The 26,999-nt window shown below is 38.1% G+C and overlaps 1 protein-coding gene across 6 annotated transcripts in view; it reads right to left on the minus strand.

The window, feature by feature from the left end:
* The window catches only part of mast4 (microtubule associated serine/threonine kinase family member 4), a 95,108-nt gene that overhangs the window by 57,234 nt on the left and 10,875 nt on the right, over positions 1-26,999 (minus strand). For all 6 annotated transcript variants that reach the window (XM_080303494.1, XM_026173203.2, XM_080303493.1 and 3 more), the window contains exons 2-3: positions 18,567-18,720; positions 12,761-12,888 (exon numbers count right to left, since the gene is read on the minus strand). In XM_080303494.1, coding sequence (XP_080159620.1) covers positions 12,761-12,888; positions 18,567-18,720 — 282 coding nt within the window. The remainder of the gene's footprint in view (positions 1-12,760; positions 12,889-18,566; positions 18,721-26,999) is intronic.

Genomic DNA, 26,999 nt, shown 5'->3' on the forward strand with positions numbered 1-26,999 from the left:
TCTCTAGATTATTGCAAAGTGCTTGTTCTACATCTAGCCAAGGTTCATCTAAGAGGGTATGTTTTAGCCATCCTGAGATAAACTGAAGCCTGTTGGCTAAGAAGTAGTGCTGAAAGTTAGGCAGTTCTAGTCCTCCTCTATCCTTGGTCTTTTGTAGTGTTTTTAAGCTTATACGTGGGGGTTTATTTTTCCAAAGGAATTTGGACATGAATGAATCTAGAGATCCGAACCAATCTTGTGGCGGTTTAGTTGGGATCATTGAGAATAAATAATTTATTTTTGGTAAGACCATCATTTTTATAGCGGCAACCCTTCCCATGAGTGATATGGGTAGACATTTCCATCTAGCCAGATCATCTTCTACCTTCTTTAAAAGTGGGATATGGTTTAATTTAGTTAGATCTGCAAGCTTGGGAGAAACATTAATACCTAAATATTTTATATTTCCCGATTGCAGTGGTGTAGAAGAGGAATTATGGAGGGAGCAATTAATCGGTAGGACTGTAGATTTTGACCAGTTAATTGAGTAATCTGATATTCTTGCAAAAGAGTTTATCAATTCAATCACCCCAGAGATATTGGTTTGTGAGTTTTGGAGAAAGAGTAACACATCATCCGCATAAAGGCTGATTTTATGTTCCACGTTCTTGCATTTTATGCCCTTAATTACTGAATTCTGTCTAATTGCTGCTGCTAGTGGTTCAATAAAAATTGCAAAGAATGAAGGGCAGAGTGGGCATCCCTGCCTGGTGTCCCTCAGGAGACAGAAGCTGGAGGATGTCTGGTCATTTGTTTTGACAGAAGCTGTTGGGGAATTGTATAATATTTTTAACCAGTTAATGAAAGAGGATCCAAAACCAAATTTGTGTAAAGTTGCAAATAGAAATTTCCAGTTAACTCTGTCAAATGCTTTTTCTGCGTCTAAAGAGAATATTGTAGTTTTAAGGTTTTTACTGTATGAGTAGTCTATCAAATTAAGTAATCTGTATTTGTTGATGAGTGCCTACCTTTTATGAAACCAGTTTGTTCAGGATGAATTAAGAGGGGGATTATTTTCTCTAATCTCTTTGAGATTGAGCTTTGCAGATTATTTTAAGGTCTACATTTAAAAGGGATACTGGACAAATAGTACCTTCTCAAAGAGCACGGTTACCTCTGCTCTTTGAGACTAGGTCTGAGAAATAGGCAGCCCTCACATCTCGAACTGAAAAAGAAACTAAAGAGAAACTAAAAGTCCTTTAAATGAAGGAGATGAACATTTAAACAAGTTTTCCTCCACAAACGCTCAACTTTACGGCTGGAACGCTTTAAACGGCGAATGCTGTCATTTATCCTGGGGGACAACTGAGACACAAGCTAGTCTGGTTTTCACAGAACAAAAATTATCTAAGATAGAAAGACAATGATTATTAAAAAGATTTGTTAATAAATCTAACTGTTATAGGAAAGTAAAACTAAATTAAAAACATCAGAAAATTTAGCAGCAGTAGAGGAATTTAAGGTGCGAGAGCTAATCACATGTCAGCTAAACAGAAGAGAGACAGATGGAAAGACGAGTTAAAAAGAATACAACAATGGTCCGAAATAAAAGTGTCCTCGGAACAATCAATGGTTAATCCGAAGGTAAAAACAAGGTCCACTGTGTGTCCTTTGGTGTGTGTGGGGCCAGAAACATGCTGTGTAAAATAAAAAGAATCATTAAATTCAGAATTATTAATTTTTTTAAATTACATTTTTAATAAATTCAAACTACTGAAAACAGAATTAGCAAGATCTGGCCAACTCTGAACCTCTGAAGTCCTGTTTTTACACTCAACAATCAAGGAATGATGTCATCCCTTCCTTGTCTGGGAATGAATGGGGAAACTGCAGCGCGGACAAACTTCCGTGTTTCCTTTTGAATGTGAAAGTTAGAGTGCCACCGCAGCCTAACCCACAGTCCACTGTGTTTGGTGTAGCTGGTGCATGTGAGGGAACATAAAGAAGGCTTGTGTGGAAGAAGGGGGGAGGTGGTAGGGGTTTGCCACAAAGGAACAGAGAGATTAGGGCAACTGTGCACAAAATTACTGTTGGGAAGCTTTTTGAAAAATTAAACAAAGTATTATTGGTTTCTCCACAGAAACTCATTAAGACCTTGAAAATTTTTTCGTTTAAATTAAACATCAGTATTTCTGCTGTCTAACTTTCAAAAAGATCCATAATCACTGAGCAACACATTGACACCAATTTTGTGAGTATAAAAGTCAAATCTTAGAGATTCTTTCTTAAGGCTTCCTCAAAAGCTAAATAAATTAAATTTTTTGAGGAAAAATTGCAAAATATTCTCAGTATGTTTTTTTTATGTCACATTATGAAAGCAGTTTTACTGGTTAAATTCATCAGCCATGGAACAGCATAATTACCATAGATTACACAGAGTTTGTAAATCAAAACACATGTACAAGTTTTAAAAAAGCAGTTTTCTTTTTTAATGTTTCCCAATTACTCTGTACCTGACTCTAGCTACAGTAAGCAAAATTATAAATTAAGCCTAATTAAAGATAAAAAATATAGCAGCTGCTGCAGTGTTTGTGGGGTTGGTGGAAGAAAATGAACAAAGCTTAAAAGGTCTTTGATTAAAAATGATATGACATATGCTATAAAACACACATGCATCCCCTATGTCTTTACTTTTTCATTTTTATCTTATGGTATTGCAGTGTTGGCAAACATAATTTACTAAAATACATCATTTGTTTTGACTATTGTCCTGATCTCTGCTCACACCTCAATCATGATTTCTGACAACAAGGAAAAAGCCTCAATATGAGCTCGATTATCATAGAAAGTCAATAATAGAATAGAATAGAATACTTTTATTTGTCAATTTCTTCAAATGTACTTGCCATACAAAGGAATTGAAATTACGTTTCACACTGTCCCATGCGTAGACATTGACAACAATAAGGTGCAGATGCACAACAAAAACAGCCCTAACAATAAAGTAATAAATAGTAATATAATAATATAAATAGTGCTAAAATAAATACTAAAAAAAAATATATATATATATATATATATATATATATATATATAGCAGCAGGTGTGTGCAATTGCAATGCAATAATCCACAAGAAACCCCCTCTCAAAACATACAGTAATCAATCTTTCACCAAGTACATGTAGCTCTTGTTTCCCCTTTCAAACAGCTAACACAAATAAAATGTGAAAATGAATTGATTTGTTGTTTAAGAAGTAACACAGCTTGGATGAAAACACAGCCGTGAACCATTATTTACAAATCTTTACAGAGAAAAAAAGACACAAGGATTACCAACTGCTATGGTGAATTATGTGCAGACAGTCCTGCCAAGAGATTCTCTCAAACACAAGCATGCATCAATATGCCAAGTGTTAAAGCAGAAAGGTCTCAAAGTCCTGAATGTGCTCTGTTAAAAGAGCAACCAATGCAGAAGCCTCACAAACAACATGCAGATCCAGGGAAAAAGTCCCAACAGACACAGCAGCACATGTAGGCATAGCTTGATTTGCTTTCCTACCTGTAGCCCCCGTCTCCTCAGAATGCTGGGCTCGTCCATGGTACAGAGCCCCGACTTATCATACCTCCTTACCGGTGCACAGCCATGCTGCACTGACTCGCCTCCCTGCACCCTCCCTCCCTCAGGCTAAATCTGATCTTAGCAGCTGCTAAACACTTCCATCAGAACTTATCTGATTGGAGGGGGGCAGTCAGCTGACACCTCCCCTTGTTCCTCAGCTCTCCAACTTCAGGAGTGAAGGAGAGAGACAGAGCAAGAAAATGGGAGAGAAAGAAAGAGAGGGAGAGAGAGCGTGAGGGGAGAGTCAGAGAGAAGATGGGCAGTTCTAATTTAGCGTAGCGACTGATGGGAGTGAATGGGAGGTATGGTGGGTGCCAGGGGCATATGGGAGCCCCAAGACTCATTTCTCTGAGCAGCCATGCTTTTTGGGCACCCTAGATGACCATGAAAATGAGAGGATATCCTTTCCAGCATTGTTCTGCTCCAAACTCAACAATGAATCTGGCATCCTGGCTGCAGTATGTAGGACTAACTGTCCTCACTGGTCTTATTGCAGTCAGTGATTACTCACCTGAAGGTTAGGCCATTGACCAAAAAACAAACATGATAGCTGACACTGCAGCTGGTGTGAAAGAAAAGGAGAGGGCTACAAAAAAGCAATGCATCAAGGGAGGGGAAAGAGGGGGGGGGAAAAAAAAGGAAAAAAAAAAGGGAAAATTACAACCAGCCTCACTGTAAAGTATACTGTTGCTGCACTACACCATTTTAAACTAGATGTGAAAATGTTACAAATGCAAAAATGCAAGCCAATTCGCACGCATGCAATGCATTCTTCATTCTAAAGAACCCAATACAGAAATCAGCCAGCACAACCTGCTACATATATCCAGTGTCAATTTCCAGCAATTTCATGCACTGGTACAGCTCCAAAGAAATGAGTTTTGAGGCAGTCGGTAAGTGATCACAGATCTTCACACTCACTAACTCCATGTCTCCACGCCATCCTGAATTATTAGCATTTGTAAAATAAGTTGTTTCCATGTACCACGCTGCCAATTTGATCTTGCAATTTTGCATTCTGTTTCAGTCTGTGTTTTTCGTGGCCCCCCTCCTCTTTATCACCCTCTCTCACTCATTTCCATTCACTGTGGTACTGCTCTGTGAATATTAAGTGGGCCCCTTCCATTCTCCTCATCTCCAGCCAAGCTCAAAAGATTCATCTTAGAGACTAACGCCTGGAATGATGGCTACCACAGCTGGTGGAGAAGGTGCAAGGGATTGTCGCACAGGTGACCACTACATCAACTTTTTCTCATCTTGAAACCTGTACAACAGAAAGCTGATGAACTGGTGCAGGGGCTGGGGGGCAGCAGTCATTTGTATTACTGTGCTGATAAGGAAGAGACCAAAAAGTCCAGGTCTGTGCTCGGGTAATCAGGTTGTTTTTGAATAAACCCCATAATAGCTCAGAGGACAAGGATTACAGTAGTCAACTTTTTCAGCTTGAACAATGGCCTCCAGATTACCTGCGGGAATTAAAGAATCCTGTTATGTCTCAAGCCGCTGCTCAGTCTGTGACTGCTTGAAGGAACAATTAAGAAAATTCCACATTGGGCTCACAATGAAGATGAAGGGCAGCAGAAACACAAGGGAGGGGTCATTTGTCTTATTTAGTGCACAAAGCCCAGATTTTTCTATCGTACACAGCCACTGAAACAACCTCAGCAGCTATGAATGTCAAAACAATTAAGCAACACCCAATGACAACACCTGACAGACAATTAGCAAATATTTTGATTAGAGCAGGGCGATATGACTAAAAATATTTATCACGATATACATTCGAAAATTTGCGATAACAATATAACTGACAATATAATTGACACTAGAGAAAATACTTTACAACTCCACAACTTTATTAGTGCAAAAAAAACCCAAAAAATCGATATATTTTCACTTACACAAGCAGCTTTTTTAAGTGCATTAAAGTTATATAAAAAATTAACAGTGCAAATGCAAATTCCTTGCTGACAGTTTACCCAAAAGGCATTTCCAGTGGAAACCGGCCAACATATCCTCAGCATAACCATGTAGAATATCCACAAAACTTAAAGAGGTTATACACACACAATATTATGTTGAAGCACAGTACGTATGACTCCGCCAGGCTCCTGCCTACGATAGCCGTAATGCTCCGACAACCCATCAAGCGGTGCGACAGATTTTCGAGCGCTGTGTACATAAGATCGCTTCGAGGTCAGTAAACACAACCAGAATTCATACATAAGGCACACGGGGGTATAAGGCACACTGTAGATTTTCAGAAAAATCAAAGCATTGATTTTAAGTGTGCCGTATTTTCCAAAAAACACGGTAATAACGACGGCCCGCTAGCATGCGCTACCAAAAATATAGCTTTGTTGTATATCTGAGGGATGAAAGCCAAACCAGTTCCACACCACTGAAGCTGCAGCATTTTTACAAACCAATTCTGGTTCATCCGTTTCATTCAACAATCCGCTTTCCCTCTTCTCATTCTGCGTCACCACCATGTGCATATGTAAACAAAGGCACTGCGCACGCGCGTTTTACCCATATTCTATCGCGATATTTCATTTTCTTATCGTTGCCCAACATTACACCGGTATTACCGTGAACGGTATGATATAGCCCAGCCCTAATTTTGATAAATACAAGGAGCAACTCTCATCTTTAATTTATCTTCACAAGCACATTTACACTGCTTTCCATCATACTGGATGTTAAACTTGTTGCTTAGCATATTTTTCTGTCCAAGCAACAAGTATTACATAGTACACCAGAATTAAGTGGCCAATAATGTTCCATTAAAAGACAACCACGTTGTCTCTAAACGCTGCTCTCAAAAGCAACTCTTAGTTTTAAAGGTAATCTCATGTAAAAGTTGACATAATGGGTCACCTGTCTGAAATTCCCTTGCACCTTCTCCAGCTGTGACAGCTGTCTTGTGCACCTCTGCACCACTTTTTGTGCTTCTGCTTTTTTCAGTTCCCTCTGTGAGCCCTTTTTTCTCTTCTTTAGAGTTTTCAAGGGAAGAGTCCATAGCTTGAGCCCAAATTCAGCACATCAGATCACAACTTCATCCAGGAGCATGCTCATTCTACCTAGAATTCTACTGTAACGCCCTGAGACGTCTGAGAACATTCTATGAAAACAAACCAAAGACTTGTTGCATGCCATTGTTTATTCTCTTGCACACAATGACACTGAAATAAAAGAGTTGATTTGACCAAGTTGAGAAATTCAGTCTCTCTTTCTCTCTCTCTCTCAAGAAGAAGAGTCCAAGAAATGCACTAAGTGTTCTTAGAAGCAATTTCAAAAGATGAGAACAAAAGTGGAAGTGGCCCAGAGGTGCACAAGAAGAAGAAAGTGAAGAGATCAGACAAATAACATCAGGCAATAATTCTGATTTTCATAGGTCCTGTCCAAGGACTTCAATTGCAAATTCAAATTATGGAAAGGAAAATGCCAAATACTGGTTTAAAGTACACATGTACAGTTATAGTTTATAGTTATATAAAAACTCTGAAGACACCAATCTAAACATTATGTGAAACCGTTTCTCAAAAAGAACATTTCTATTATCTACTTATTACACTGTGTCATTGACACAGTATAGATGCGAATATAAATGCCTAAATTGTCACTTATAAAATTCTAAAATAAATAGAAATCAAAAAGCCCATTGTGGACAGCTTTCAGAAAATAAAATCAGACGAAGTAAAGCTGCTTTGACATGGGTTTAGGGGTTTTGAGGTTTTGAGGCAGACAGTTTGAGCCAATGGCCTCAGAGCAGGGCTACAGAAAAGCCTCTGGGAAAAGTCCAGGGGTTGTCTGTGACTCATTTCCTCCTGGCAGGTGGACAGCTGAGGTTGTTTTCACTACCTTTGGAGAAAAAAGGGAGAGCTGGCACTGAGAGTGCTGATTGAGTGACCCACAGCCTCTGCTCTGCCCGGGCTTATCAGACCAATAGGTAACCTGCAGATATAAGGCAGGCAGAGGAGGGACATGGCATGTGAAGAAAGCAGTAAGACTAGAAAGAGTGTATTCCCTCCATACAAATCAGTGTCAGCCATACTAAGGCCCAAAACTGACAACCTGTGAATGAATTAAGTAAGCCTTAAACCTTTAAAACAAGGGGAAAAGGTGACCAACAAGAAACAGAAGCCACTCAATTCCTCTCTATTTTATTTAATTTGGACAATACTGAGTGACCATGTAAATACAAATACAAATCCCTTCATAAGATGAAATTTAACGGTTTAAAGGTCAATCTACGTTCCTACTCTCACCTATGGTCATGAACTCTGGGTAGTGACCAAAAGAATGAGGTCGCAGATATAAGCTGTGGAAATCCGTTTTCCTTCGAAGGGTAGCTGGGTTCTCCCTTAGCTTAATTTGGGCGGTTGGTTGGTTATTTATATTCAGGTTTAGTGTAGATTTTGGTCAGTAAGAGAGTTGTGGTAACCCAAACCATCACCGCACATACCAGCTGTGATGGTTTGGGTAGAAAGGTAGAGAAAGCAATACGTCGCTCAATGTCCTCAAAAAAAGGAAGTACAAACATCTCAGCATCTGGTTTACAATAGACAATAACATCTGTAATTTTCTATTTATGGCACAACTCTTCCTTGTGTGCCTTGACATAAACTGCATTTCCTTCCTTTGCAAACACAAACTACTCCAACTACAATGATATCAGTAAAGGACATCAGTGACTGACGAGAGTCCACAAAGGCACAACATCAGGATTATGACAGTCTTATCTCCATATCACACCAGACGTGAGGTATTGATTTTCTGCCAAAGAGCATCACAGTCAAGAGAGATGGGCCACGCTACTCAAAAAACCATGCACACTCAGGGGAATGATGGAAAACCATGATGGACAGAAAAGGCAAAGACCAATAACAGCAATCCAGTGAGGTAAAGGGGTAAAACATTGCTGTGAGATCTTGAGGTCATCTGTGCAAAGAAGGTGCTTTTTTGCACAGATAGAAAACAAATAGATGGAGACGAAGTAAAAAAAAAAACAAAAAAAACCAAAACCTAAGTATAGGATAGGAGTATTAACATGGAGCCTGCCTTTAGCTAACTTCTAATGTGAGCAAGAAATAACATGCTGATTCTTGGCAAGTTAAATAATATCTTAGTTTAGTATGTTTGTATATTTGCATTTGCTTGGGTATTCTTTCACGTTTGTACTGTATTCTTTGTAAACAATTTCAGATGAGGTGCTAGCTCCTGTTCGTATGGGGTTTGATTACACTAAATACAAGTCAAACTTACCAAAATGGAAATCCATCAAGCAGACATTTGACTCAAACCACTAAACAATATCAACCCATTGATGCCGGCAGAGCAAAAGTCAGAAGATGAACAAAGTCCCTAGACTGTCATTGGATGAATCCTCTGCACATTGGAAATGTCTGCAAAAAGGAAATTATCCAATGAAGATCCAGAAAAGAAACCAATGAGCTGTCTAACCACAGGCATTGTAGAATTATGTCTTTAGTGATATGTTAACTGTATCTTGTACAGTTTTAATGCCATTTCCTGATAAACATATTTATACAAAACCCCTGCCAGAGTACAAAGTAATGAAAACTACCTTTGTGGTAGTCATGGAAAACCACCTACAGCTGGCAGAGGACCATTTTAAACTAACAAGAAAGCATCCAATTCTGGCAGCAAGTCTGTTCAGACAAGAATGCATCTGCCAAATCTAACCAGGGTTACAACTGACCACAATGACAGACTATAACAGAGTTTGTATTCTGGCAGGCCTCCATTCATTCATTGTGATTATAGCCGAGGACTGGAGGGCTTCCCGATCATAACCATGACTATGACAAATGTCATTCTGCCTGCAAGGTCTAAGTGACAGGAATAATCGTTTCATGTTTAAGTAAACTGTTTAAGAGTTTTTACCCTAAAACGGTATTCAGGCAAAGTTATCCTCCAAAGCAGGGAAATATTCATTTACAAAAAAGTGTGAAATTACCAAAATTTAATCAATTAAAACTGTAAGAAGAAAACCAAGAAAGAGCATGATCGACAAGAAGCTAAGATATTCATCCATTTTGCTCCTCTCTCAAGGTCAGCCAATTCAACATGTTTTCTAAGCTCATTCTGCAGGCAGGCTAATACAGTGGCTGTAGATGAACCCCTGAGGTGTCAGTGCAGCAGACTTCAAAAGATACTGTTAAGATATAGCCATTCAGCACACATCAGCCATTCAGCTTGTGTCCACACAACACCGTATCCGGGCAGCGGTCACCAGTATTTCATTTTCTCCTGCCGTTAAGCACTGAGTCACCAGAGTCATGCAAACAGTGTTAAGAATAAGAATCAGCAGAAGAGAATGGCACAATCTTTGTTCCTAAAGGAACAACAATAACACCTGGCCATACGTTGTGTACATACAAAAAGAAGATGGAGCTGTAAAGACGTACACGTTTAAGAATAATCAAGTCTTTGTTAGACAGATTTTAAGACATTTGTCTGAACTTAAAATTCTATGTTTTAACCAGTAAATATAAGGGGATAGAGGAAAAAAATCAATATAGCATAATATCGTAATATTTTGCATGGTGATAATCATTATCAATATTTTATTAAATAAATTAAAATACTACAAACAAGAGGGCTCATCTCATGCGTCACTATCCTGAGATAATGTTAATAAAACCATAAAGCACTGGAACATTAAATTCTTCTATCTTTAAAAGGAGAGCTAAGCTAAGAAAATTTAAATAGTTTATCTCATTTGATAAAAGCAGTATTGACAGTTTGACTTTAAAAACATAATTTGCAGTTGAAAAAGGGCGATACGTTTTTTGTAAAGTCATTAACAACAAATGATGCACATTAATTTTCATGAGTGCTAAATAATTTACAATACTTGTCCAGTGTCATTTTCAAGTTACAAATATAAACAGCACTATACAGCAGCAGCTTTTTGAAACACATTATGAAAGTCTGTCACAGCTCGATCACGGGACTCAACACTCAACCACTTAACATTGTTCTTCCCATATTACATTTGTATGGGAGGCACCACGTTTCATCAAGCTAAAGGAACAAAAGACGTTTGGTTACACTCGAATAATTTTCAGAGGTTGAACCAAGGCCACAACCTTTCACTGACCTTAAACATGTCCTGGGAGATCCTACAAATAACATTCAAAAAAAAAAAAAAAAAAAAAAAAAAACCCCACACAAAACTATCGCTTGAAAATATTGTACGTTAGCCTCTTAGGACCTCATGGCCTTATAGACTGTGCTATGAGTGCACAAAATTGACTTTTGACTCCATCTGGGCTCACAATGACACAAATGCACTTTTATGTTAACACACTGGATAAACAGAACCTGATAAATGTGGCACTGTGTCTTGGTAGCCTAATACAAATCTGCCGAGACAGAAAGATTTTTGTCAATGATAGTTTAACCAAGTATTTGACCTAATGCTCAATGTGTACAAGGGCTGTGTTACAATAACACATAACATAAAAGTCACAGATGTCAAACTGATTGAACACATTAGCTGAAGGACATCTTCACACGAGAATTAAGTTACAGCAAATCATGTACAGAGCACAATAACCAAAAGGAAAATGTGAAGCTTTTACAAGCACAAGGGCACATGTATTTAAGTTCCACATAGTGAAAACACACTAGCGCCCCCAAGTGTAAGGAAGCAGGCCGGCTATTTTAATACCTGACTTGTACCAAGACAAAATTTGTTAAGATTAAAAACAGCAGAATATTTAAAAAAAAAAAATTGTTTATCAAACTACATAACATATGTCTATTTGACAAAATAGTCCATCAGTTTGACTGCAGCACTGTTATTAATGTAAACACTGTCAACATGAAATAATGAGTCGTTTGAAAAACAGACACCCTCAAGTGCCTGTTTTAGGGTGAACACACTGTGATCACTGAGCATCAGTTAGCAAAAATGTGCTTTCACGGTAAGTAAGCAGAGACACACCTGTGCATACAAACATACACCTTACTTTTTTTTTTATTACATTAACCTTTTCTGTAACCGATTGCAAGCACACACAGAAATGACTCATAGGTTAACAGCATTAGATTACCCTCTTCCTTTGATTGCATCTTGGTCCTGAGATAATAAGATCACAATACGGCATCAGAGTATCTATCAGTGTCATCTGAAAGAACCGAGCGGGAGCACAGTGAAGGTCAGGTCTGTCTTCATGACGCAATTTATGTCAAAGCACTGATGCACCTGGACCTCAATCAACATCATCCCCTTTTTTTAATGTTTAGACTTTAAACTACACAGATATGCACCAGTTTAAAATTGCCTTCGTGCATCTGGTACGATATCTCTGATCAATATGAATACTGATGTTGCTGATGTGCAGTCCGTCATATACTGTATCAACAGAAAATGCAGAAATGTAAACCGGTTTATAAACAGAAATAGAAACATTTACAGAACAAACAACGCAGTTAGGCGTTTCATTATCTGTCAGTAGTGACAGGATACAGTCATTAAGAAAAACATACAGGTCATTCGCTGGACCACAAGTTAGTGGAAATACATGAAACTAAAAATAAAACCCATGAAAAAACTGTTAGTCTCAGTCACTGACAGCAGGAGGTACACTTACCTGAAAATCTTGATATTGGCTCACACTAGTAAGCAACTAATTATACCTTTTTTGGTTTTTGCTGTTGTTTTATTTTTTGAAGTATTATACACTTGCAAAAACAAATAGCAAGCTAGCTTTATGTATTAAGAAGAAAGATGTTCAATTATTTGCGATTAATTTGATTTTGGATTGATTGGATTTATAATTTTGTCATTTCAAAGTTTTTGTTAAAACATACTTTAAATTTTAGTAGGATTTAGGGAAGGTTTGGCTGACGGGAACATTTAATGACATATGTGCTACCATGTTTATTTCTGACTGCCTGCAGGAGGAAAATATAAGAAAAACCCTCTTACTGTATCTAATATATTTAACTGTTATTCAGACACTACTTATATGCAGAGTGTCTTCTATGCAGTGCTTATATGCGAGGGGCGGGGGGTCCAATATTATGGAACAACTGGTTTAGTGAAATTTACAAAACAACGGCTTTTGTGTCTGCCTGAATCAGGGTAACAGATTTCACAGTGGCTGACATAATGAATTACTCACCAGGCTGGAGGTGAGGGAGGGGTCTGACTTTCCAAGGTTCAGGGAACGCATTCGAACCAGGTTAGACGTCTCAGATGATGCCTGGCCAGCTGTCTGCTGAAGGTTAGTGGGTAGCAGAAGATATTTGCCTGCAAAACAAAACAGGAGAGAAAACACTGAACACAAGCACAGTGAAAATTTGAATTAATTATATTTGAGAACTACAGAAAATAAATGACTAGTTTGATAAGTTTGGACAACAATGTAAAAGCGCCCATCTTGCTAAGATTCAATGTTGTTTGATATAATTTCAAAAAAAATTAGAAGACAAAACTTGAAGCATCTTTTTATCTTTCATCTCAGATTTTTACCTCAGTTTTAAGTAAAACAACCCAACACAGGTGAAACGGTTAAACGAGGTCCAACTACACCAGCTCATTCACAAGCATTTCCTAATCACTCATACTATCAGTATTCTGAGTTACAGGCCCTCAAAGCAACCTTTTGACCATTATTATGCACTCATTTGTTTTTAATTAATAATTTACTCTCATAACCTTTTGTAAGAATAACATTTGGCATTTAATGCACAGAATAGTTACAGAGTGGACTGGAAAGCAGGGTGAGAGTCGGACAGGAGTGACACACACGGAGCCTAAAGAGGCTTCTGCTCAACCAGGTAAGCACAAAACTTCTTAACAGGGACTGGTTTAAAAGAATAAATAAATAAATTTATACAATTGTGTCTAAATCTAAAGCCAGAATCCTTTACACAGCCTGATAATCCATGACCACAGGAAGAAAACAGGGAGACTACAGGTCAAATGTCGAGTAACAGGAAAGACAAGAAAATCTTTCTGCTCTTGTTGAACGTGCTGAGCTGAATTTCCAACAGCCAGGCGGGATGTCGAGGATTTAGATTAAGAAGGGGGGGGGAAACTAACTAACAGTGCCACCACAGTTTACTAAAAGTAAACAAATGGGTTGCCTTTTAAGTTTTAAAAATATCAGCACTCCTCTACAACAATATTCTTTGCAAAGCTGAATATGGCAGCTAGATGGCAGCAATTCTACTTTTACCTCTCACCCACTTTTATCTCCCATCTTCTATCATAAATCTTCAGCACACAAAGGCAGGGCAAAGATGAAGGCTAATTCAGAGGCTCACCATTTAAATTAGTGGACTTCACTGTGAAACTGGATTTTCATGAATTTGAAAAAAAAATGTCTCGTTTGTATCCAAAAGTGTAATGTTCAGTTTACAGAATAAACAGAAGAACAGTGAGAAGGAAGGCAAGATAAGAAGGCTGAGCACAAAACAGAAAGGGAGGAGGTATGTCAAAAACATTTAGCCTAAGGCAGGCCTCCATTTATCAGGTATGTTTTGCTCAAGATAAGCTAAAAAGGGAAGTTTGTCAATTCACTGCATTGCTAACAGCAAAATCTGAATTCAAACAATAATGCTATTTAAGATGCATCTATGTCCAGAAGACGTTTTAATTTCATTTTCAGTTTGAAAACCTACACTCCTGCTAAAAAGCTCTGAGTCACGTAACACTGTTCCTGTTTTCTGGAAAGAAAAACACATGTTGACATTAGATAAAACAACGAGTGTAAGAGGAGCTGAAAAGGCCTCTAAAGATTTTCCATTTAAATTAATGAGCTACGGTGCCATTAATAACTCAGTCTTATTCAACATTCCCAATTAATTTCATGTTAATTACATAAATTCAACAAATTTGCTTTTCTGTTGAGATCAAACACTTTTCTAAATGAGCTTTATGAGCGCTACTGATGATGATTATCAAAATGATTAAAGCAATCTTATTTTAAGCAAAAACATAAAAATCTATCATCATAATAGTACATGGATTCTATTATTTTTAGTCTCAGCTTTAATACCCTCACTAGTTAAATGTCTCTGTTGTGCCCAACTACAGCTATAGCTGTTGCTGGGCACAACACCAGATGTATACATGCGAGTAGCAATTACCTGCCCTATAACCAGGTACGTGTAACATTGTGTCTGTGACATTTCTCTCAAATGTTTTATCTTAATTGCATGCTGGTGAGTAATGCAATACAATTATGATTATGCAATCTGATGTATCAGAAGTGGACCACTGTATAATCTAGGATAGGCAGTAATTGCATTATGGCATTACTCTCCCGTTACAAGCGTGCAATGCAATGTTCAGAAATTTGGAACATTTACAGAATTAATTAGATCAGTTACATACAGTAGACATTTCTGTTATGTTCATGACAACATATTATTTTACTTTTCAATATTTTTCTAACCACTGTGGTTCATTATATAACTGTTGTTCTCTGAAACCCAGTTGTTGATTTCACTCCCATGTGGGAGTAAATCAGCAGACCTGACCCTTAAATAACCTTTAAAGTAGAAACAGTGAAATGTCAGCTTTTATTGTTGTTGGGCAATAAAGATAGTACTGGTGCAGTAGTCTCATCTTTCTTCTCAAGGTTCTACAGAAAATTAAAGGGAAAAATAAGCTGTTTTTTGTTTTGTCACATTTCTTTTCCATAGCAGACTAATTATGAATATCCGTTTTAGGCTTTAGTCAGACAACCGCTTTGTAATAAATAAGACTATCTGCTCATATCTGCCTATTGTGCTGCTGTAATCCTGACAGTTGCACTGTGATCACTGCTTCAAAACCAAGCGAACAGAGGGGAGACCAAACAGGATGAGGAGGGAAAATTAAAGTCCTTCCTTCCTTACCAGCAAAAGTTTTCCTCACTAGAGCCCATCACATCCCAGCACAAAGGAAATCTGTCACACACTAGTCAACACTTTCAGAAACAGGGGTGTCGGGGGGGGGGGCAGTTTTATTTAGATTTTGAACAGGTATTTGAAAGGTCATTTCCTAGATCTTTCAACCACACCTCTTCGAACCATCATGTGTAATACACTGAAACAAATTAGAGTCTCTACACACACACTGCTTCAGTTTAACACACTGTTTAAAGCTAACTTATTGCTATGTTCATGCATGCTTCCAGAACCTTGAAGGGTAAAAGAGGTAACCTGTTTAACCTTCAAATTCAATTTAGTCCAACTTGTCTAAATTTAAGCGATTAAGCTACACTGTTTAGTCACAATGTTCACATTACCAGGACAGAAACACTCCTCATCCTGTTTATATCTCAAGCACTTCTGTATTAAGTATATTCAAAGCTGACCGTAGCTTTTATATGAACACAAAGATTTGACTATACTAGTCTTAAAACCTAGTGTATGATATGGATTTCTGTAAAGATTGCAAGTACTGCCCTGACCCAGGCATGTTGGGTCTGCAGTTGTGCTGTTAACCTAAAGACTCACTGATTTCAAAAACTTTTCCATTTTGATACTAAATTTCTGGTGTATACATCACTGAAGCACACAGTATTCAACAACTTTTCAAAAGCAGTCAGTACCCTGCAGGCTGCAAGCACAAATAATCTATAGCAAAACCCAAGAAAAATACATTTTGAGTAAGAAACCAAAACATCACACTCATCTTGTTCTAGTCAGGAAAAGAGAACTTGCTGTGTGCAGTTTGTTTAGCCTTATGTTTTATGCAGCCCTATTAGTAAAGGCTAATCCTTTTATTCAAAGCTGCACCTGATGAAAACAATTTTCTACTGAATGTTAAAAGGTTAGCATTTCAATTAGCGAGCTGGGTCTCCATAAATACGTCACGAGGGAAAAAATAAGCTGTTCAAAGTCAAGGGGCTTCCAATTACTGAATCGAAGCAAACAAGGCCAGTGAGCACAAAAAACCCCAAAACAAAACATATTAATACAAAGTGGTGCTGGCCACCACTTAAACTGGCCTAGTGTAAGGATGAAACACCATTCTTTTAGAAGACATTCATTGTGTGTCTTGATGAGTGAGCGACACCTGATCCCATTTGGATAAAGCTACTGTAATCCCAGATGATACATTATAGAATAAAGGTACTCACTGAGAATGACTTTGTACTTGTTAGCAGCAACTCTTAATTCCAAGTAGATCCAAAATATGAGCAAAGTGCCCCTCAGAGCATAACAGAACATACAGTGGTTTTCCATTTATCTGACACCTGTCTCCATCTCTAACAGTTCACCCACTGATATATCCAGACAGATACTGAAACTTGAAGCTGTTTGTTGCATTTTATTTTCCATAGCGCTCTCTCTGAGAGTGACAGTATGCTGTTTCTATGATTTTACTTCCACAGGGGTATGCACTGACTAAATATTTGAGCCTGACTAAAAGATTTGCTATGGGTGAAAATGGGCCATGGCAGTGTTATAGTCAAGCGTGATATTGTCCTTCACATAAAATAATGAATGTCGGTCTCAGAGTGAGGAATTAAGGTTATTTATTTCACACTTGTATTGTATTTATATTGTATGTATATAACACAACACCAGTCACCTTAAGGTGCTTTATATTTTAAGGTAAAGACCCTTCAATAATAAAGAGAAAACAATGAAATGACCAAACACTTGGCGACAGAGAGAAGGAAAAACTCCCTTCTAACAGGAAGAAATGTCTGGAGAAAGAAACCACTGAACCAGGCTCTGGGAGGTGCAGCTATCTGCTGCCACCGGTCCGCAGTGATGGAGACTTTGCTTCTAATGCCAAATATTTTTCAAATAGCTTTCTTGTGTTTAAATGTACAACAGCTATTCCAGTACAGCTATTTCTGCATGTATTCAAATGGTTAAAAGGCCCGAGTGCTTCTCTAAAGTGTATGACTTCACCCTTTTCCAACCACATGCCACATGATACCAAACATTTTTGAACTCACCGTTCATTGTGAGAAAAAAATGTTCTGTAAAACCACACATAATGCCAGCAAATAGCCTGCGCATAATTCCATAACGATGCTGTTATGTTTTACAGTTTCGCAAGGTGTCCAGTTTGGTGGTATTTAAGACGGATCTGTGGTGTCTGCAGATGATGATGTAATCGTTTTGGCTTTAGCAACTGATGCATCACTGATGCATTCTCAAATTTCTTCCTGTAAAAGGGTGAAACTTTTGTTGAATTCCTCGGGCAATGCTCTCTCAGAGTAACACACAGGCACACACTAACACTGAAAATTGTTCACAGTAGGATCTGTGGATTATCCTGATTATTAACCAAGGCAGCTTCTGGAAATACATTTTAAAGTCACTTTTCAATGCTCTTAACACCATAAATTAAATTCCACTGTACTATAAAGCCACTAATAATTGAAAGCAAAAACATCTCCATAGCTGCTAATCACTAATGATAAGAGGGAAAACATGTTCTGGATTAAAGACCTATTCATGATGGCTCAGCCAACTATGTTTGAATGATTAAGTGTTGCCTCTGTCTCTGGGGTCAACCACTCTGAATACATTTTCAAGCAGTGGGAAGTGGTGAAAATTACACATGAAGGTACATTTCACTGAGTTGGGAATTATTAAGTGATTTGATGAGGGACTTTTATGTTTGCTTACTGGATCCTTCATGTGGAGTTTTTATTAATGTTTTGGTTACACAGAGAAAACTTAATTACAGTGAAGGAAATCAGGCTGAACAAAAATACACAAACTCTCCTCTTAAGTGGTTTTAAAGAGTGTATGTCATATGTTTATTATTTGTGTACCCAGACTATGAGTCATAATATTATGGGAATACAGGAACAACCAAAAAGGCAGCCCCAAAGGAGAAAACTTTCCAGAACCAAAGACGTTTTCATCTTTGCTAGGATCTGGCTAGGATCTGGCAGCACTTGCTCATAGATGATGTCAATCTTTCAGTGTAAATCAAACTAGTGAGAACTTTAAAAAAAACATTACCTGTGAGTCCACCTCCAAGGCTCCTCCTTCTAATGTTTCTTCCATCCTCACTGAGATGTCGTTTAAATTTGAGTGCAGGACTTAACCCATGTGTCAGCTCTGGGTTACTGGACTTCCTGAGGTATGTGTAGGGTGGGTAGAGGATGTTATCAAACTAGGAAAAGAACAAAGGCACAAAGAATTGAAGAATTAAGTTTAGCAAACTTTCTTGGAGGCAAAGCAATACAAGTGCAAAAATCCAAAATAAACTTTTATATAATGAAAAAAAGAATTTAGCTTGTATAATATTTTTCAGCATTTAATCAGTAATGCAGTAATAGTATGTTGCTTTTTAAGAATAATTTTCTATCTTGAGGTGGCTGTAGCTCACGTGGTAGAGTAGGTCACCTACTAATCAAAAGGTTGGCAGTTTGATCCCATCTGCCCCATTCTGGATGCTTGGATAGTATCTCGGGCGAGATACTTACCCCATCGAGTATAGGGCAAGTATCCATCTCACACACATCCTGTATGAATGTGTGTGTGTCAATTTACTTCTGGTCATTAAAGACTCTTTGCTGAAGGAGACCTGCAGAGTCTAAATACATCAGGCAAACCCAAGGACAGGCTTGGACTTCTCAGACAATTTTGAAAGGGAATTGCCAGAGTGTTTTCCAGAACAGAAACGTTCAGCAAAAAGCTTGTAGCAACATCTGATTAATTCCAAATGTCATTCTTAGTTCAAGAATACTGAATGTGAAAGACTGTCATGTAAGCACGCCCTAAGTACTCAGTGTGCTTTCATTATTCATAATTCATGAGAAATGTTTAAAAGAAAAATGCCCAACTGTTTATGTCAAGAAATATGACAAACCCATTGCTAACACTCCTCATGATACAAGCACAACACATTACAGAAGTCCATTGTATTATCAGGAGATAATAACTTGTATGAAGCTCAGAACAAATAAAACCTAGGAAGAGGCCCTCCCTGAGAATACAAAGACATACAAGGCTCAGAGCACTCTGTGGAAGGAAGTGCCCTTTGCTTCTCTGTGGGATGATTCATGATCCTAAATCTATGAAGGACAATGAAAACGAACCCTCTGTAGGGTGACATGAGCTCACAGTAAATACAGAAGTCTAAGGCAACAGCTATATAGTAAAAAGAAAGAAAAAGCATAAGCAAATAATAGCTGTACTTTTGAAATGCTAAATACATAAACTTAACAATAAAGTTACCCACTGGTACTAAAACACATTATTAACAATAAGCACACAGTAACAGGACAGTTTACAGGACCTTACAGGACTGTACCATCAAGATCTCATGATTTTGAAACGCCCAGGCTCTACAACAGTAATGGTCGCTGTTAAAACATAATATGGTATTTGTGCTGAGGGCAAATATCACTGTGCATATCAGTCTGAGTTGTAGAACTGCTAGACATGATGAACAGCAAACCACGTGCCGCATAGTGGAGAATGCATAGACTTTTAGCTGTGTATAAGCACACACATCAACTGCATTTATACCAAGGTGGCACATAGAGTTCAGTACATGGAAAAGGATGGCTTAAATCAGATATCACCCTGCGTCCACACACCTGAATCAAATGATTAGTTCGTAACCAGGCCTCTCGAGAACCTTAAGACATGTTGAGGAGGAAATTGAGCCATTTAAATCAGCTGTGTTGGATCAAGGACACATCTAAAACCTGCAGGCCACCAGCCATTGAGGCCTGGAGCTGGACACCCCTGGCTTAAATGTACTGTGTGTATTCACAGAATGAATTTGCTATACAATGTAAGCACATGTAATGCTGAGTGTATTAAACAAACACAGTGACAAAGACTTTTCATCTGTACTTCAATATTTGAGTTACACTTACACATTTTTTTTGGTCCTGATTAAGTCGATCCTGGTTAGGCTACCAGTCTATCACAGAGCCAACACAGAGAGACAGACAACCACACAACTACAGACAGTTTAGAATCACCAGCTAACCTAACAAGCATGTATCTGGATTGTGGGAGGATGTCAGAGTAGCCGAAGAGAAGTCCAGCAGGCGCAGGAAGACCATGGACTCAAACCAGGACATCCTTGCTATTGGTATAGCTCCACTGTACTGCCTACAAGTTATCTAGATATGCCTCAATTCCATTATTACTTTGATTATGTATAACAACAACTCATTCTTTAATGCAAACTGTACGGTAGCACTACATACTAATAAGCTTTACATAAGCTAAGTGAGCGAAAAATACAAGGATTTCAACTTGAATCTCAATACACAGTACTCAGTCTCAAGCATCTTCATCACACTATAATTGCAGGAACCCTGTAGTTCACTGCAACCTCCAGTTTCCTATCTGAATGTCCTTTGAAGACTAAAAGGTTCAGTCATCTGTTAAGCTCAGGATTTGGCTGCACCAGCTTTATGTGGATTGGATGCACAGTCTCTGCTAAATCCTTATTTACAACATCAGGTTGCACCATTAAAAACAGACTCACTCACTTGAATAATGTGCAAGATAGTTGCTAGGAAACTATCTGTTTCTCAATCTGAAACACAGGCCCATCAAAAGCAAACAACTGCGCAAACAGGAAGTATCTGTGGCATCATTAAAATGGTTTTAGGGGCAAAAGATGCAAATCATTAACATGCGTACATGAAGAAATATGTTTTAGAGGTAGTGTTGTGCAAGCTGTTTACAATGAAGTCACTGATCATATTAAACAAAAACTAATCCTTAAGTTAGATATGCTTGGGTTTTTCTGTCTGATACTGATTACAGTTTAATATTGGTTCACTCATGTTTAGTTTCTAATACTGAATGGTAATGTTTTTCCCAAAAGATACTAATAATCAGGTGTTCCAGGGAGAAATCAGAAGCGACTGTAGAGCTGACTCTCTGTATAAATGGAATCGCGCAGTCATTCAGGAGCTAGTAGCTTGAAAGGAGTAACTCAGGAGTAACTGCAATTTCCCTCATAAATATCTACAACAAGCTATAATTCTCTGTTCACGGGTCTGCTACAAAAAATAAAACTGTAGGTAAGAATCCTGATATTTAAGTGGCTTTATTGAAATTTCAACCATGTGCAGTGGTACAGTACACAGTGAAGCGAGACAGTTTTCCTCCAATGGTGCTACATGTCACAGACAATCAACACAGGACTAAATACATTGCAAATTCTTGCAAATCTAATTTAGTGAGCTGTCCTGATTACAGCTAGCATTTGTGTGTGTAAAATTCAGAGTAATTAATATATGTAAACAAAAGTAGCAGCTAATTAAGTATGATTAACACTAATTTAGTGATGTTGAAATAGTTGGTAAAGACTAAAACTAATGTGATGATATAGCAAATTGTGACCTTCCTAACAGCTGGTGTAACAGTGCCCAGGTGTTTAAAGCCAAATACATTTAAAATAATCACACATGAACAGATGGTTATGCAACTTTCAAGCACACAGATAATAACCAGACACTGCATAAATAAGCAGCTTACGGTTATGCCGTAAAACAATTTGTGAAAACTCCTGCATCATTCAGTCCTAACTTCTGAATGCCAGCGATGAAAGGTGGCACACGTACAATGACCTGATGGACGTCCTTTAATCGATTAAAATAACCACGTGACTGCTTTGTGCTTCTACAGCAAAAGGAAGTTGTACAATTTTGCAGAACTTCTGTTTCTCAATAACTTCTTTTGCCAGGCGTCATCTTTTACTCAAGGCTGTTTTTCTGCACTATTCTGGCCTTTTCTATTGTACATATGTATCAATTATTTTAAACGAGAAGCAGTGTAGCAGTTCTCTTCTGTTAGTTGGACCCTATTAACTATAACTAGCAGATTACTTGGATTTATATGTTCTGCTTTATTTTGCTATTGACTCACTGTACACCACTGATCTTCAGACTTTGACCCTACTACTGTAGTCTAAACATTTGCCTTTCACGAGACTAATCAAACATGAAGTATTGTGTAATGAATCTTTTGGGAAAGAAATTTTTAAAAAAAAGAAAAAAAAGAAGAAGAAACAAGGCTACGTGTGAACCAGTACAGGATAGAAGATGCTACTTAACCCACAGAATATGCTTTTTAACCCACTACCAGATACCATTAGTGATATCCTCACTGTCGGTCTAGAGCTACTAATAACATAGCAGATTGTACATCTGACAATTTTCGACCCAACGCTCTACAAAGGCTTAAATGTGTAAGACTTGTTATCCTTCTAACCGTTTTCCTTCATGTCACATATGATGCACCATCTGAGGCAGTGCAAACTTGTGGAGGAATGCCAAAGCTGGCACAAGTTTTATATTTTCTGTTTTCCTTGTTGAGCATATCAGTTATCAGTGACTATTTCCCAGACAATGTATCTTTAATTTACGTAAATTATATCCCATCCACTCTGCGCAATAGCTTATTAAAAAGGTACAAGTAAATAAAAATCCAAAAGACTAAAGCATCTGCATACATTTTATGAGACACAGCAGCCAGCCATTTGCAGCTCCCTTTCTGTGTGGACACATTGCAGTTTTGGCAGCAAGCAGTGCCCTTTCACCCATCATTCCTTTCTACCTGCAGCAGAGCCTCGCTGAACTCTGGAGAGCAGGATCAAACCTGACCTGTAGCCTCCTTCCTCCATCATCCTGTTCGCCCTCGGCCTTACACAGAGTGTACAGTACCAATAGGCTTTTGTTGCCAAAGCAAAAACAAAGAAGGTGGGCTACACAACACAATGCTGGTTGTGTTTGCTAACTAAAGAATGAGGCAATCTCAGCCTGCATGTATAAAGACCATATTTTTTTTACTGACATGTTTTCATTATCATTGGCTGTTGTGCTACTTTTACTTCAACTGAGACTACTGTCCAATACTTGCCAAACAACGCTGTAACCTTGATCGTATTATGAGATTACACGATCTGGCACCATGATACCCCTGTGGTCTACAAACCACTGCTTGAAACTAAGCTTTCAATATTTCCTGTCATTCAACAAACTTAAAAACGTGTAACACTAATAATCAATCCTTGCAACACCTGCACTTTTAACACTTTTAACAGTATTGGAGGCAAATATATTAAGAACCTGACAGCAGATTTTCAGATAAATTAATGCTAAAATATTGATATTTATACAGTATTTACAGCATTACTTGTATTCATTTGGAGTTCTGTTTCCTCTGTTTTTTAGCTCATTTAACATATCGCCAGCTAAAATTAACCATTTGCATTCACATTCAGTAATATGACTTTGGACTTGAGATACCTCAGTAAACACTGAGCCAATGTGCTTTGCTCTACAAGCTGTAAAAGAGCAGGCACTTTAAAAAAAAAAGAAAAATAACTGGCAGGAGATTTCATGAACCATCCATCTACAAACAGGCTACATTCACAGACTGTGAACATGGAAACACAACAGGTCACAGGCTGAGGAGCTTTGCACACTGTCAATATACTTGGCTTATGAAGAAATACTACCCATCATTTACTTTGCAACTAGCTACCAGAACAAACAATTCAGCTTCATCGCTTCACCACAGACATTTATTACATATAAAAACACACCCTTAGTTACAACTGGTTCCTCATAGGATTCTGACTGGTACGGACCGTTGTGGTTCTCCCACACTGGTCTACATCTAATCTTGCATGTATTTGAGAGCACTGTGAGAAGTGAGGTTAGAACAAATTAACATGAAGTTGTTATTACAGACTCAGGGTCAATAAGGAAAAGCAATGAGCCAAGAACACAAAATCAGATCAGATGTCAAAGAATGTAACAGAAAACAATCAGAGTTCAGTCCTCTACCAGGGCCAATGCACCATACTGTAATTCTAAATTGCAGTATAATAAATGATTACAAGCATAATGGTTCCTTCCTTTGCCCTGACTTCACCTCTCAAATTTCATGAAATCTGGCCAGGTGGTTTCTGTGTAACCATACTGACTTACAAACAGTGCTAAAAACACATGGCTGTCTTGGCAGAGAAATTAAAGTATGAGCATTTGCATTAACTGTGCACAGCTGAGAGGGAACAGTTTCACTGAACAGTGACTCAGGCTGACAGTGCAGAAAACAGAGTTAAAATTCAGGACAGCCTCTGGGTCTGATATGAACCTTTCCCGGACAACACGACAAAGACTAAAGGCACTGCAAGTGGGAAGGACACCCTTTCTGTACAGGTGCACAAGCATTAAAAAAGAAATGACAAAGAATGTAGGAAGACTTTCATACATTACACTGACAAACATAAAGACTAAGGTGCAAGAGTGCTAACAAAAACTCCAACCCAGAGGTGGAGTAATGAATCTTCCAGTAGTCCAGGCCAAGAAAAACTGTGTTGTTCACATACTTGTATATTACTAGACGTCAAAGCGTAGCTATGAAAACACAAGTACAAACACGTAAACACCAGTGTTAATGTTTTTCCACTAATTTTATCAACTTCTTCACTAATTTGCATAGTTCCCTCTTATCAAAGTGGATTCAGTGATGATTTCCACACTGAAGTTAGGCATCAGTTGTACAAAGGGAGAATTGGCAAACATTCACAAAGGAGGACATTAATTCTCTTTGAAGGCTTTGTGGTGAAGTCGTGTTTATCATTTCACTTAGATGAAAGGAACCCTTTAAAAGTAGGAACAAATTGTTATTACTGTCTTCATTGGTTACTAAGACACCCTGAATACACATTTACAGTAAAACAGGAAGAGAAACCTAGTAGATCAAGAGGCAACACACTTTACCCCTTTCAGTTTGTGCTATCCTGTGTTCTACCAGGCGCTCTCTCTGCCATTGTTTTCTATCCAGCAGCCACTGAGAACACCTTTCACTTGCTGTAGTCACACACAGAACATGGTTACAGCTCAAAAAAGAATTTCCCCTTCAATTCTGTAAGTTTTCATCAACAAAAAAAACAACTTTTGCCGAAAATGGCTGGAGCCTCTATGACACAAGGCAGCTTTAGAAGTCGCAATCTACATCTTCTAATACAGTTTTATTATAAACATGATAACACAGGTGGTATTTTGTCATCTTACACAATGAAGTGACTTCAGCTCTGATAGGGCTACAACCACTCAAGTCATTTGAACTCTATTATAATGTTGCGCTTACCATACGAGCATTTCACCCACATTTGAGCCTAAAAATAGATATGCAGTACAAACTTATGTAGGAGCCCACGTGTAAATAAAAAAAATATTACAACATTAAGCCCATGAAGCCCCCAGTTTTTTAAGAAAAAACAGAACAGAAGCAGAACAGAAACAATGATGTCAGAGTTTAATGTGGAAATCTACCCAAACAAGACGAAGAGCAAAAAGGCAGAGCGCCACCAAGATGGTGAGCTCAGGTGGAGACTGTACTGTACACACCACTAAAACGGTTATTAGGCAAAAGCATAAATAAATTTTACTATTATTAATTATTAACATCTATACCAGCAATATCAAACTGATTTTACATTGTGGGCTAAATACAACACACTTTGATTTTTGGTCAGTGTAGTTTAAATGCAAGTCTAATCCCCGATAATCGCTCTCATTCACACATAAATTGTCAAATCCAGACCAATGTTCTCACGTGTGATAAGGCTCCGCCCCTGAACACATTTTAACTGCAATATTTGACAACAGCGTTACATAGTGGGTACAGGAAAAGCCATGGTTTACACTTTGGGGTTTGTTTTGAGGTGGCTGAAAATCTTAATTTGTCCAGGAAGCCCTTAAGGAGTTGGCTTTAGGCTCCTTTGAAAACGTTTTTGTCAAAGAGCATGACCCCAGCGGCATGGTGAATTTTGATGCTTCGAAATGAAGCACAAAATTGCTCTAACTCAAAGAAATCTGCCCCAGTCTTTACCAAACTTCACAGGCATGATGACAGTCCAAACCTGAACAGATTAATATGCCCATTATGCCCACCTAGAGTGGGACCAGGATACATAAATATTTACATATCCCACCTAGAGGGGGACCAGGATATATAAATATTTATAGTCTGATGCACTCCTCACAGGTTGACTCCATCCACCTCAAAAGTGGTGATTATAACCATCAGGCCCTTATGATGGTATTGTGCACAAATTGTGAGTTTTCATTGAAGGGCACACCTTAGTGGCATGGCAAGTTGGCGGGCTCTTGAAAATTCAGTCTCCTTCTGACTTGTGTTAGCTTTGTTTTTAAGGAGAATGCTGTGGAAAGGCACTCAGTTGTACAACTGATAGATACATATGCAAAACTGCACTAAAAGATTAAAGTTTAAACCTGTGTGCCCCCTGTCAAAAAAGGGCTTCATCGCATGATGATCCAGGAGATTTCAGAACATTAGTCACAACATTTATTAGTCATGGTATTAGGTTACCCTTGTTTGTTTGACTGACTGCTTACCCAACATGCCATTCTAAAATGTTCTTTCAATTTAACCATTACC

The sequence above is a fragment of the Astatotilapia calliptera genome, chromosome 7 (genome assembly GCF_964374335.1).
Source record: "Astatotilapia calliptera chromosome 7, fAstCal68.1, whole genome shotgun sequence".
Lineage (NCBI taxonomy): Eukaryota > Metazoa > Chordata > Actinopteri > Cichliformes > Cichlidae > Astatotilapia > Astatotilapia calliptera.